Source organism: Papaver somniferum, unplaced genomic scaffold (assembly GCF_003573695.1).
Source record: "Papaver somniferum cultivar HN1 unplaced genomic scaffold, ASM357369v1 unplaced-scaffold_99, whole genome shotgun sequence".
Classification (NCBI taxonomy): domain Eukaryota; kingdom Viridiplantae; phylum Streptophyta; class Magnoliopsida; order Ranunculales; family Papaveraceae; genus Papaver; species Papaver somniferum.
Genome location: NW_020653081.1, coordinates 6,306,366 through 6,321,649, shown reverse-complemented (window position 1 = coordinate 6,321,649; position 15,284 = coordinate 6,306,366). Strand labels below are relative to the sequence as shown.

General features: G+C 33.8%; 1 protein-coding gene and 1 long non-coding RNA gene across 2 annotated transcripts; both read left to right on the top strand.

The window, feature by feature from the left end:
* The first annotated feature begins 626 nt into the window (after window positions 1-626).
* Window positions 627-3,207, top strand: LOC113346315 (ras-related protein RIC2-like). The gene is made up of 2 exons (XM_026589859.1): window positions 627-889; window positions 2,524-3,207. Exons 1-2 carry the CDS (start codon window positions 816-818, stop codon window positions 2,957-2,959), a joined length of 510 nt encoding a protein of 169 aa, XP_026445644.1. The 5' UTR covers window positions 627-815; the 3' UTR covers window positions 2,960-3,207.
* Window positions 3,208-8,273: 5,066 nt separating this feature from the next.
* Window positions 8,274-9,057, top strand: LOC113346318. Its single transcript, XR_003358483.1, has 3 exons — window positions 8,274-8,446; window positions 8,564-8,691; window positions 8,801-9,057. It is a non-coding gene; the product is annotated as an uncharacterized LOC113346318 (long non-coding RNA).
* Window positions 9,058-15,284: the final 6,227 nt, after the last annotated feature.

Sequence of the window (15,284 nt, the reverse complement as noted above, 5' to 3'; positions counted from 1 at the left end):
TTTGGTGCTCGAGCTTGTTTTATTTCCACCTTTTTTTTCTTTCAGATCTAAAATGGCATTCACATCCCCTATTAAAAGCCAAGGTTAATTAACCTGTAGAGCTGTTTCTAAAATATAAAACCATTGTTAAATTTTTTTTCATCAGCTTGGATGACACCATAAACACAAGTGATCAAAACTTCCTTTATGTCCTAAATTCATTCCAAAATGACATATATTAGATCTCAATTACGCGTTGAGGGCAAATTAGTTATTTCACCTATTTAGACACCCCATATAATTGTCTTGGGATCGGACTAAATTCATAAGCCCCCACCCATATTATCCGGGCAAGTTAAAACCCATATTTAGCTTTTTACCGATTTCAGACCTAAATGTCAACCTACTGAAAAGTTAATCCTTATCACCTTCCATAACCAACTTCATCTACCATTTTTAATCACATTAAAAATGACTAACATAACCTCCAGCGAATCCACACCTTCCTCTCCTTTATGTTAAGTCATCAAGACAAATTAATGGCTAGTTACGTATTTTCACGCATAAGTTAATCCTCCTAGTCCTATTTTCCGCCCTATAGAGTCCAGCCAGGCCGACATTAGTAGTCTCTTCCATTTCAAAAAGACTCCTTTATTTTCTTAACAAAGAAGTCCACCCAAATCCAGCACAAAAACAACTCATCTTCTCTGCAAATCTCTCACACGGTTTTATTTGATAGAGATAGAGAAACTGAGAAAGAGATTAGAAGTTCCGTAGCCTACATTTTATTTAGTTTTTCTGAAAGTTGTAGATTTTGCATAGAAAAGAACAACAGAATGGCAGCATATAGAGCTGAAGATGATTATGATTATCTATTCAAAGTGGTTTTAATTGGTGATTCCCCTATTAGGTTTGAATTTCGTTTCGTGTGCTTGAGAATGTGAAAGACCATACTTTAGGGTTTTGTCAAATAAGCTTGTGAATGAGTCCTGAATATTTTGGTGCTTGATGTGAATGATGCTTTGAATTTGAATTTTTTTTGCTAATAGAATGAGATATAATAAGCTTTTGTGCAATATGATGAGTCTATTGAGGGGCGCTTGTTTTCTTGAGGTCTAGAAATTTCTTACACGTTGTATTGTAACTGAGGAATTTGTATAGGTTTTTGGGATCCCTGAACTTCCTCATCCCCATTACGAATTGAACATTAGTTTGATTGCAAAGTTAGGTTTTCGATTGCAGTGTTAGGTTTTCATTACCTAGATTTAAGTTATCAAATGAATGCCTCTCCTTGTTGCTATCTTTGTAGTTAAAAAGCATTTCCATGAATAAATACTAATAGGCATAACTTCGGATAGATAAGTAAACAGATAGGTTAACTTCGGAGAAATAAGTAAACAGATAGGTTTTAGAAAATTTTGGTATTGTTATATTCTCTACACAGATGAGAGAAGAGGTCTTTGTCAGGTACTTGTTATCTGCATATTAAAATTATACTTTAGGTAATAGTAAAAAGGATGCAACATAGAGACATGAGTGAGTGTCTAAACTTACATAAAAATTACTTTGTTTGTTGTGTTTCGAGAAATGAAGAAGATATTCTATACAGTAAATTTTTTCTAGAAACAGTGAAGGGAACGATAAAAAAAAATTGTGTTCACTTTCCCTGCATGCAACTTATGCTGGATATGTTTCGTATCATTATCTTTCTCTCAAAATTGTGTTCATTTTCTGTGCATGCAATTTATGCGTATCATTAAATTTGAAATCTTTCTCTCAAAACTCTTGGTCAGTATGTTTGGTTAAATTTTTATATTATGGTCGGTACTAAACCTATCAGATATCGAAATCAGAGGTAATTGAGCATGACCATAGGTGTATTGGTGAACAAATAAGTTGATAGGTAACTCAGTGTTTGTATGAAAATGGCCAAAGAAGTGGCATTTTGTTTTATGGTTTTATGCATCTCCAGTTACAGTCCAGTCTGAAAGATCACGAGGGCCACTACGTAAACTCTCTTAAGACTTCCCATGGGATGGTAAATGTTTAACAGTGTAATCAGTCAACAGTTGTAGTAGAATTCTGACTCAGTGTGACCTATCACCGATCACCCATGACATGGGAAGTCCAAAACAGATGGTGGTTTCACAGTCACACTTTTGATCTCCATGAATTTAACTATTTGCTTAGCAAATCAACTTGTCTGAAATGTTCTTTGGAACTGTCAATATGAGGTTAATTGATGTGAATGTGTCATGTAACTGCGACCTATTGGCTCAATGACTCTTTTTTTGTTTTACTTTTCACTCACCACATATTAGTACAGTGCCACAGCTAGAGAACAAGTTAAGATTTGGGCCTCCACAACTAGAGAAAAAGTTTTTTGGGTTTCCAATTATTTGCTTAGAGTTTTTTCCACTTTATTGTATTCCCCATTTTCTGCCGGGATACAGTATTGTCTCCGTTGGAGCTTGTGCTCAGATATGTTAATGCAGACCACAGACTCCTGATTCTTAAAGCTTACCCAATTTTTATCTTACACAGGTACCGTGCCATTACCAGTGCTTACTACCGAGGAGCTGTTGGTGCACTGCTTGTTTATGATGTCACTAGACACGTTACTTTTGAAAACATCGAGAGGTGGTTAAAGGAGTTGAGGGAACACACTGACCCTAACATTGTTGTAATGCTCATAGGAAACAAAGCTGATCTGCGTCACCTTGTGGCTGTCTCAAGTGAGGATGGTACATCCTTTGCTGAGAGGGAGTCCCTATATTTCATGGAAACCTCTGCATTGGATGCAACAAATGTGGAGAATGCATTTGCTGAAATCCTGACACAGATTCACCATATCGTGAGCAAAAAGTCAGTTGAAACAGGAGATGAGGGAGCTACTTCTAATGTGCCGATTAAAGGAGAGAGAATAAACGTTAAAGACGACGCGTCTGCAGTGAAGAGGGGTGGGTGTTGTTCGTCTTAGGGTTGGTGAAACAAAATACTATTTCTGTGTTTGAGATTGAAGATGTGGGTTTGTGCTTAGCAGCATCAATATCTAGTAGTTTTATACGTAGTGAGTGTATTCTCGAGTACTAGTACTATCTATACTAACAAGGAGAAAGAACAAGAATCAGTTCTTTTTATGATGCACCCTATACTTGAACTTTATTATTCTTTATGTTTTCTTTTTGCCTACCTTCAGTTGGGAAATAATCATTTAACTCAACCGAATAGAATGGCTTGAATTTTTACAATAAATTGTGCGGTAAATTTTGTAGTATATGAACGAAATCCAAGAGGGCAGCCTGCTGGCGTCTGTATTTAGAAATTGGTGGTTTGGTTTGAAAACATCGTCAACTAGTATATGTTACTCATCTGGGTGAACTTTTGATCGCAAATATCAAAACCCCAGCAATTCAAAATTTTCGGCTTTTTTGGTCGAGTGTTTTCTTGCAATTAGCCGAGGAGAAAATATCTTTAGAAGGAACGATTTTTTTAGGGACCATGGTTTCTTTGAGGGGACCATGATTTTATGAGGCCATCTTTTCTATAATTATAAGGGGTGTCCTAAAGCATTGGAATGACTAACCTACACTTAATCTAATTTAATTTAAAACCAACCCAACAACCACCTATATATATAACCACCACCTCCTCCCACCACCACCTCCCACCACCGCCGATTATCACCACCACCAACCACCGATTACCACCACCACCAACCACCACCTCCGATTATCACCACCACCAACCTCCGATTACCACCACCACCAACCACCACCAACCACCACCACCTCTATATATATAACTTAATTTAAAACATTAACAAAGATATTCTCACAAACCCATTACTTGTCATTCGTTTTTGGTTGAATAAATGAGAAGTAGTCATCAAAATGAGTTGAAAGTGGAAGTTGTAGAGAGGTTTAATGGAAGTTTTTTTTTCCAGAGAAAAGTTCGGTTATCACGAATTAATTTTTTCTTAACCAAACTCAGAGTTCGGTTGATTCGCAAAAAAATACTTTTAACCGAACTCCTTGTATTAGAACAACACAAGTCTATAAATTCGGTTCCTTCGTAAAATAAGGATATCACCGAACTTTAGTTTACGAAAATAATGAGAAGTCCAAATTAAAGTTCGGTTTGTTCGCAAAAATGTTAAGTTTTCTTTGTAACCGAACTCTACCTTTGAAACTTCGTAACCGAACTGTACCTAATTCGCCAAGAGATAAATTTCGTAGTAGCCGAACGTTTGCCTAATTGCATATATGCACATATAATCCCAGTTCGGTTGATTCACAAAATATGTTGAAGTTTGCGAACCAACCGAACTTCTAACACTAGGTTACTTTTAACCTGCGGTTCGGTTGGGAACTTGGTTGCGTTGAAGTTTGCGAACTAACCGAACACACAAGATGTACCCAAATAAATTGTTAAGTTCAAAGTTCGGTTACCTACCATTTTATCCTAGGTAACCGAACATTACAATGTAGACCAAAACCTCCATTAACAAGCGAGTTCGGTAACCTGCGTGTTTGGAAAACGTAACCGAACTACACTTTCAGGTGTGTTCGGTTACATGTTCTTAACATATGGTAACCGAACTGGCCCAAATCTACATAAAAAATTTCATTTTTTTGAAAGTTTGGAGTAATTAAACCAACATTATCTAAGTTTGAAGTGTACCTGGAAACCTAAATGCTCTTCCTCCGATTATGGTTGGTAAAATCCATCGTTTTCATCTTGAAATTGAGTTTGGAAAAGAATACAATCACTATCTAAGAAATAACTCATATCCAGATCATTGTGAAGATTAACAAATACTCTAGGAGAGGAAGGAGATGAAGATTTTGATGTGCTATCATCAATTGAATCATCACTTGAATACTCAAGATTAGTGAACCAACCAGGGGGTAGTTTAGGTATTAATATAAATATCTAGATAAGGGGTGACCTAGATTTACTTCTAAATGTCTTACTAAAAATAGAACCATGGTCCCCCAAAAAACCATGGTCCCCAAAAAATCGTTCTTTGGAAGACATCAGTGTTCTGAAATCCGGCCCAGCCCAGCCGGTCAGCCCAGTAAATCGGTGACCCAGTCACTTTTTTGGGCTGATCCATTAGTGACCCAGTAAATTAGCTGAAAAACGCCTTTCTTTGTGAAAACCGGGTAACCCAGCCGAGTTAGCCCGTGATTCAGCGGGTCCTTTACGATTCAAATGGGTCGATAATTCATAAAAAAACAACAATTTTTTTATAATTTCTTTTCAATTTCGCATGTTCAACCATCCCATTAAAAACAAAATATGTTCAACCATAAATTTCTCTTGATCTAATACTAAAACATAAAAAAAAAACACACACGCACAAAAATAGAAGACATAAATAAATAGATAAAATATAGGATTATAAATTTACAATTCATTAATAGCATCAAATTGAGGAAAACATAGTTGAGAACATGAAGCTTTGGAATCCTCGTTTAATGCTTGAAAGGGTTCCCGTTGTCAATTTAGATTAGTGTTGCCGAAATAGGAGAATGATATACTAATGAAATCATAGAAATATAATGATTTAAACCTCCGGTGAGAAATTACAATCGGAGAAGAAAGAGCAGAGAAAGACTAAATAAAAGGATTAAGAAAGAGAACCGTGGAGGCCGAGCGGGTAATGATATATATTATGGGAACTATGGAGGCGGAGAGCGTTTGGTCTCTGTTTACTTCCTAGGGTTTGTTAGATACAATAATGTAAATGCCAAATGTCGATTAAATCTTAAGAATGCGTGTAAGCCTAACCAAACACCAAAACATCAGCTGTTGTTTTTATAAGCCTACACGAGGAGTCCAACTTTGTGCATCCCTTCAAAACCGGGGTGCGCATTACGGCTCTTCTTACTGATCTTTAATTCAGCGAAAACCATCGGCCAATACCAGCTTTGGTATTTATTTCTAATAAAAAACATTTCCATCGATATACGTGTATTTTCTCTCTTTAATGTCACATATCTTTCTTTCGTTAATATCCCAATATACATATAACTGTTACCCGAAATCAGCATTAGTTTTTCATGAGTTTGATTTGATCAATCAAACAAAATCATCTGAAACAAAGAGAAAGATGATCGACTCATCAATCACAACTCTGAAGAGAATATCTGTATATATGAATCAAACTTCATGTTATCGATTCTATCTTCTTCTTCCACTTGAAAAATTTATAGGGTGAGTTTTGGATTAATACCCAACACTCATCTCACTGTAAGAAAGTGCTTTGTTTGAGAAAAATTTCACTTTTTCTTTTTCTTTTTTCTAACATAGGTTGTGATTAAAATCAGTACCCATTACATATCTCATAGAAAGAAATAATTGTTTCGGACAAAAATTCAAAAACACAGTAAAAAACCCACTTCCAACGTAATCCTTAAGACCCACTTTTATTATTTCGTTTTGATGATGAATTCCATATTAAATGATGCGAATTCTTTGTCAATGAAGAAATTTCCAATTAAACTATTAGCTGATGATGTTGATGATTTGAAAATATATTATGGATGATGATGATGATTTGAAGAAGAAGAAGAACCATGGATGAAGAATCATTGTTTCTGTGCATATTAATTTTAATTTTAATTTTTTTTGAAAAAAAGGAAAAACAAGGTTAGAAGAATAATATCAAAGCTGGTTTTGACCGAATAGCACTCTAATAAGAAGAGCCGTAATGTGCACCCCGTTTTTGAGGGGGTGCACAAAGTTGGACTCCTACACGAGATCAACTTTTAGTTTTGGTTTTTAAAATTTACGATGATTGACCCAGTTAACCCGGTCAAACCACTGGTTGGACCAGTAAGACCCTGACCCACTCACCTAACCGGTTCGACGTCCTGGCTGGTTCACGTTGTGCAGACCCGATACAGGAGTTGCAAAAAGATTTTGGTGATGGATGTTGATTTTTTTGATTTAGATGCTATGGGGTTAACATTTGTCTGGAAAAATGAAGAGTTTGGATCCAGTAAAACCGTGGAGCTATGCCCTGGAGGGAACAACATTGTTGTCAACAGCAAGAACAGAAAAAATCAATATGTACATCTTCTTATCCAGCATTTCTTCGTCAAATCAGTTTCTGCAAAGGTTGCCGTTTTGTTAGCAGAGGCAGGAGAAAAGGTTTTTTCAAGGCATAGAAGAGCTGAAAGATCTTGACTATGTGTTGCTCGGAAGTTGTAAACCCTATCTGTGTAAAAGAGTGGAAAGCACACACGGCGTACGAATGCTACAAAGCAGACGATGACCAAATTCGCTGGTTTTGGAAGGTACGTAATTTACGAATTAAGTTTTTTCTGAGAGAAATTTATATGAATTTGTAGAAACTTGTAGGAATTGGTTTTGAAATAACAACCAAGCACCAAAGGAATTGAGAAAGTTGTGATTTCTCATATAAACTGCGCAAAGCTGCAGTAGGAAGGTTCCAACATCCTTGCTGAACTTGGAAAGTTGGTCAATGAGTTGGGTGCTGAAACATGGTTCAAGAATTTTAAATTGAAAACAATAGGCAGAAATTGGTATTGAAATTAGAATCATTTGATGGTTTCCAAATTCTTTATATAAAAACAGAATTTTTTCGAGCGACGTGGTTAACCGTAGCTTCTGGTTGATTCTGGTCCCATCATTCTAAATTTCAGCCAATATAATTTCAAGAAAATCTTTGGGGTCCACGAAATATTGTTTAGCCAATCACATTTTTTGAAAATAATTATCTAAAATTACTAAATCTTATTAATCTAGGTAACATAACAAAACAAATATTACCAAAAAAATAATAATTTCATCATGATAAAATTAATTATGCAATGTGTGAATTTAAAAAAAAAAAATCCAATGTCCAATGTCCATTTACAGTTTTTGTAATAAAATCTGCCTAATTACAACTCCAAACTACGGGTAAAGTAAAAGAAAATACTTGCAATTACATTTTCAGTTGGTATTAAAAGTAAATACCTGATATGTTGATGTCACACATGAATCAAGAAATCTTCTTTCGAAGGTTTACAAAAGGGTTTGTTAATCCTGTACCGATAAAAATAATACAACATAAATCAACAAACAATAAAATTTACAGATAGGAAAAACAAACAAACAAAAAAAACGGATTTGTCACTTTCAATAACTTATTTTCTCAATAATAATCGTTGCCTAATCGTTCCATTGGGAAAGGAATAAAACATTCCTAGAATACGAGAACTTTAATAAAAGTAATTGTAAAAATAACCAAAATTATAAAATTCTAAATATTTTCTTACATAAGATCCGCAGGTAAAATGTAAACAATAATGTAAGCATTTTCTTTTTTGAAGTTTTCTCTGGTAAAACTTTAATTCCAAACACCTCGGTATAATTTTCTTCTATTTATTGCAAAAGATATTCTTCTCGGCTTGGCGTCTCTCTATAAAAACGTATCCAAATCAATCCACAGGTTGATAATATTTTTAGGGTTTTGCTGTCTGCAAACTTCTATGAGTTTTTGTTTGATCCATGGATTTTTTCTGACCAATGGTAGTGTGCGTTTTTCTTCTTATTTTCTTTATTGCAGATCATCCAGGAAGTGCCCATGATCGACCTTGCCTCTCTTCTTCGATAATATCAAAACATTGGCGTCTCTCTGTATAGACGTATCCAAATCAATCCCATTGTTCCGGAGCGCCTCTCCTTTCGGACCAGGTTGATATTTTTTTAGGATTTCGCTGTCTGCAAACTTCAATTAGTTTTTGTTTGATCCATGACTTTTTCCTGACCAATGGTAGTGTGCGTTTTTTTTTCTTTATTGCAGATCATCTCAGGAAGTGCGCATGATCGACCTTACCTCTCTTCTTCGATAATATCAAAACATATTATTGTATGTTTTTTCCTTTTGATTCGAATATTGAAAGTCTTGATCTATCGCAGGTTATTTAGTCAAGGTATTTGCAAGATGTTTCTGTATCTTTTTAAAACGTTTTACGTATACCAGATTACCAAATCACATAATTAGGTATATTTTCTTTTTTCTTTATTCTTTTTATGTTATGTGCACCATTTTTGCTTCTTCTCAGGTCATCAATTTTTCTGAACCGATCTTCTTATGTATTATGATCAAAACAACAAATTAAAACCCTTTAAATCTAATAAGAAGTACATTCTTCGAATTTTCATCTTTCTTTTCTCCACATATATACCGCTTTTATTCCGCAACATCCACGAAAGGTAATAATCTCTCTAAGCCACATAATATGAGATCGGGCTTTCTCCCTAAAGTTTTAGTTTATCTCTATCATTCTCTATCCTTTTTCCTTTCCATTTGTTCTTTATGATGGGTGTGCAATATCGAAGCAAGCCTCTTTGTGAGATACAACTCGGGTAGTGTTTGTATTATCAAAAATATGCATACGCCTATTGGGAAAGTCTTTACACAAAATACTTAAAAATAATTGAAACCCATACATGTATATACTAAAAACGGAAAACGTGGTACTGTTTATGTTCGCATGCATTTAACAGGTGCAGCCTTTAAATACCGTACTTCATCATCACCGAAATGTTAACAAAAAAAAAAGTGGATAAATGAAAGGAGGAACATGAAAATTTACAAGAATTTTAATGCATTTAAAATGATATATTCGAATGGAATTTTTTAGGGGATCATATCATGTCGGTGATGATAAAGACTTAAAGGTGAGATTTTTCTGTAGATTTTTACATACTGCCTGGGAAATAATGTACCATGTTAGATGGTAGTGATGGCTGTGGTAGTAATATTTATGTCATCTATAGTTAAATCTACTTCTATATTACATCCTGTAATGCATGTTCCAATATTTAGATCTAAGTTTGATATCAGACTAGACTAGAAGTGAATATATATGCACTTATTTGACTAAAAGTAAGATCGATTTTTATTAAGAGTTTTTTCTTGCTGATGTTTTTGTTTAATTGCAGTCGTCACATTTCTATGTCCACGCAGACTTCATTGAATGTCTTTTACAATAATTGCTATGTTGATTTATTTTTTTATTGTCCTTGGGTAAGGGGGTGGGAGTGAGGAAATTTCGGACCGCCTGATCCCTACATTGGATTAGTTGAAATTATGGCTTAGGTAGAGCAAAATAGTGGTTCTACTTGGGTCAAAGAAGACTTACAAATGTTGCCCAAAATGAAATAGCATCCATAGACGGGAAACATACCGTTGGGTACTATTGGGTGGACTCAATCGTAGTTGGGGAACGCATCTATGTTTCTTGGGGTAGAATCGGCTGATTCTTATTACGTTATTGTTTTTGCCAGTAGAGTGGTTTCATCCTAATGTCAGGTTTGCAAATTTTTTCTGAAAAATATAGCTAGGAAAAATTTATCTATGTAAAATCGATAATTGAGTATTCGCTTTTACATCTCCGACCCAACAATTTATCTTTTTGTCATTAGTCGATTATGTTTCGACAGGCTTAACATGGTTACATCATTGAGTACGTTATTGATTATTTATTTTTGTGTTGATTTCATTTGTAATTTAAGTAAGTTACAAGATTTTCTTCCTGGACTGTTCTTAACCTGGTCTTCATCCGATGTAGCATTAATCTACGGATACTTTTTAAATACATTTTGTTTAAGTTTAATGGTGTCTAATCTTATTCTTTCTATTTGTGTATAAAACGTATAAGAAAACAAAGAGAGTCTCGAACTTTTGAAAACTCCAATAGCGAAGCAGGGATATATGTTCAAAGTACATCCTGATTTTATTGAGAAGCTACCTACTCGGCTACTCCAATACTATACCTTGCGGATTTGTGGGCACTGTTGAAGGCTTTGGCAGTACCGGTATATGTGCAACTGGTTATATTGGGTTGTGCATTTTCTTAGGCTATGGAATTGGTGTTGCTAGGGAAACGATGGTCTCATAAGTAAGGCGCTGCACCACTGTCATAATGTGGCTATATGTTTTAAGATGGTTATGCTTTGTTTTCCCTGAGTACTACTTGCAAAAAGTGTTCCAGGTTAGGGGTTTCAAAGAACAAAGGTTACAATTTTTTCTTCGTAGTCTCTACCACCCTAGGACATTCTGCAGATATTTTATTAATGTCATAATAGTATCAAGCTTGGTGTAACCATTCTAATGTAGAAATATGCACCCTTGATGTGTTATTGCATTGTAAAGCTCGGCCAAATTGGTTCTTACCAAGAATACATGCTATAATATAGATTTTCATTTCATTCTAAGTGACGTTCATTTCACATTATACGAGACCAAATTACCAAGGTTTTAACACATGGGATCATTTTTTAACTACATTTTCTGATCATTTGGGGTTCATTTTGTATTCCGAGGTACACATACATACGTACGCTCTTTCAACTTTTTTTGCCTCATGTATAATCACTTAATTTGAATCACAATTTTTTGTTGCGTCAAAATAAAATTAGCACACACTTTCTTCGATATATAGGCATTCACGACTACATATACAATGATTGTATAAATAACTGACATTATATTTTTTTATAAAACTAACATTAACACTGGGTTTAAATTACGCATCATATGTGTATAATTCTAGATTTATCTAATTTTAATTTATATTATATTTAATTTAGAAACCTATTATAATGGCTCCAAGAATTTGGTTTTGAGGGCTCCTATGGATTCAACTATCCTAAATATGGATGAGGGGGCCCTAATTTATTATCAAAAATACAAAAATACCAATTCATAACCAAAATAATTACCAAATCTAAACCCTAAAAACTAAACTTAAAAAAAAACAATTCGTATCTTCTTCGTCATCTCTTCTTCTCCTTCACCACCTCTTCTTCTTCTTCTTCTTCCTTTTTTTTTCTTCAACGACTATTAGTCGTCGATTCGCAGCAAGTAATAACTTTAAATGGGTAAGAATCGAAAACCCAACCATTTTTTATTGCTTTTGATCACATAAATAGGTTAGATTTGATTAAATTAGAGATTGGAAAAATTAGTTTCAGAACTGAATATGGTTGGCAAATCAATATTTCCTAACCGTAGAATTGATTTACGGTGGAAAAATATCGATTTCCTCACGGTAGAAATTTCTTACGGTTGGGAAAAGATGAACTCCCGACCGTAAGTGATTTATAAATTACCTCGGTTTGGGTTTTCCAGCCGTAAGTTACCCTGGTTTTGTATACGGTTGAGAAAATATGAACCCCCAACCGTATATAAAGTATACGGTTAGGAAACTAACTGTAACTTCAATTTTCAGAAAATAAAATAAAAAATTTATACGAATGTTTGATTTTGATTTTCAGGTATTAACCATAATTAAATGATTAGTCTAATCTTACTACCAATCTTTATCACTAATCTTGCTTAATTTAGTTAACCTAATCATTAACATTAATTAATTATTGAGATAAGGGGTTTTGGAGTTACTATTTGATGACCCCCTTTTTGTCATCTTGTGATCCTCAAAACCAAAATTTTGGAGCTCCTATAATAGGTTTCTCAATTTAATCATTTTCATGTAAAATTTTTCTAGGTTTGTGTGGAGAAAAAGAAAACGTGAAATAAGATCCTTTAGTCACCGAACAAAATCCGACATCTATTTTACCTTAATAGACAATCGTCCTTTTTATATCAACGGGGTATGTAGATGTTCATAACATTTTCTGCAATACTCCATTATGTTGTTGTTTCTAACTAATTATAAATACTCCGTTACTTTGTTTTGATCTAACTGTCATCTAGATTTTGGATACTGCAGAAACTCGACGGGCTTAACATTAATTGTTAGATTGCTTTTGAATTTTTTGATTGTAATTTGATCTTATGTTGATTATTGAGTATGGGTTTTCATTACAGATTTTATTGGATTGGTTGATGATACAATCCTGGTGCGGAGATATAAAGTACCAGGCTCACTAGAAGAGTAGCTCTTTATTTTAACGCTTCGACCTACAATGGTTTTTTATCCAATCAGTTAGTTGGTTATGTTTTATTTTCTTTGACCAATATTTTTTTATATCTTATAAGTTTAGTTATTTTAATGATTTTGATGATGACCATGAGATTATTGTTCTTAATATGTTATAGTAATCGCTTAGTATTTGAGCTGAAGTTTTTATAGGTGTTTGTCATGGTCACGTAAACTTTCTTGCGGTTCTTGATATTATTTTTTCTGTGGTTGTGGTTGCAGGATGCCAATGGATACCTAAACAACTTTATGGATAATTGAACAGTTTCCAAGCGCACATTTTTTTATTATCACAGATATTTTGATGCTATCGTATGACTATTTGCAGGAATCAGCTGGTAGGTTGTCATCTCAATTATTCATCTCTTAGCATTTTGCATCAAGGCAAATCTTACTTTTTTTTTAAATCTTTTTAGAATCTTATGACGATCATATATTTGTGATGACATATATTTTACAAACTTAATTTAATACTTAACCGTCGCATTTGTGATGACATATATTTTACGGACTTGAGTCAATACTTAACTGTCGCATATTTCTTTATTTTTGATGTTCAGTGATGGATTAAATGTCCAAATTACTATCAACGAGCCAACTGCAGCTGATACTTCGGTGGTTTTGTGACAATAATGAGTGTTGCCAGGGTGACAGAAAATCCAAACATATTGAAATGACTGTCATCTAATATAATGGATGCAAATTGAAGTTTCTTTGGGTATATAAATATATATCTACGCTACTAGATGTGATTTAGTGGAGGTTGAACTCCTTGATCATGATAAAAGTATTATTTTGATTGTATCTTTTTTTTTTATTAGAATAAAGATGCTTTGTATAATCATCACAAAATGTTAACGTACATTTTGAATTTTGTACAGCCTCTCAAAATAGGTATGAATGACTCAATAGTCGCTAAGAAGTAGACATTAAGCTATCGACTTATTACCGACACTCTTGAATTTGTCGAGTTAGAGTGGAATAAGCATTGAAGAGTGGCGCAGAAATGAGCAGTTTAATTGGATCATTGATTCATTGGTGGTGCGTCAACACATTTTTTCTTAGTGGTGTAAGGATTTTTTAATGACTTAGCTGAGATTTTGCAAAACATTACGCATTCAAATCCCCCAAGCCACTAAAAATGTCCATTTCAGCCATGGGGTACCGTTTTCAATGTTTTTCATAGCCTACGAGTCATTGGTAGGTACCAGAATATTAATAAGACATTTTAGAGTTAACAAAGTTCTCGCGCCATCGGCCATATTTGCCGACTATTCATTTTTGGAGTTGGAGAGTGGTTCATTGATCAATCATTAAAAAATTCATATCATTTGATGAACATCTTTATGAAACAAACATATAATTCCAACCATTTGATGTACAAGAGAGTTTGAATCCAGAGCATATATACGACACAAAACATGGCAAGTTTTGTTCGATGTACATGAGGATTTAAATGTAAAGCATCTCTACAACACAAAACCAAAGGAAATCGTGTACCTACCGATCAAAATTGTTTTTTCTTTTCAAAATGGAGTATATAGGCATGTCCGTCGAAATGTAAGAGCATTATTGTGGTTACCAAAGATGATGAAAATATTTCATTGTATAAATAAATTTTGTTGAACAAGAAGATCTTTTTACAGATTATACAAGTACCTTTTTGTTTAAATCTGTATATTTTGTTCCATCCGAGCCCATTCTGTCTGTGGTATAAAACTTAATTTATTTTATGTGAACTTGATGAGTTATACAAATATCCTTGGTAAAAGATAAAAAAGACCGCTAAAAAACCAAAGAAAATTCTAATTCAGTATCCATTTTATTATCTTAAATTTTAATCAATAATTTGTCAAAAGAATCTCATTACATGATCGAGATGGAGGAATTAAAAGAGAAAAAAAGGTTGAACAAGATTTTTTGAGCTTATGATATATTGTTATTCAACAATGCTTATGTTGATGAAGTATAAACATATAATAATCGGGTGAACTAAAAGAAACGAGTATATAAAACAATGAAAGCATGAGATCTAGAAATTTAAAGATCATCGAAATTTGGAGAAACACAAGAGAGACATAACTTTTAATAAATGTATTTATAGAGCTTAAATAAGTTCAATATAGGCTTTGAAGGTGTTGCACCACAAGCTCATAATTTTTTAATTATTTATTTCTTATTGCATTGATTTTTTATTAGTTTATGAAACCTGTTATCAATTTCAATATTTTGAACTTATTAAATTTAGATTAGTTTTTTTATAAAAACTTTGATGAGATTAATTTGAAACATGCTAATGTTATTCCATAAGCGAGAAGCAGACCCGTGCATCGCACG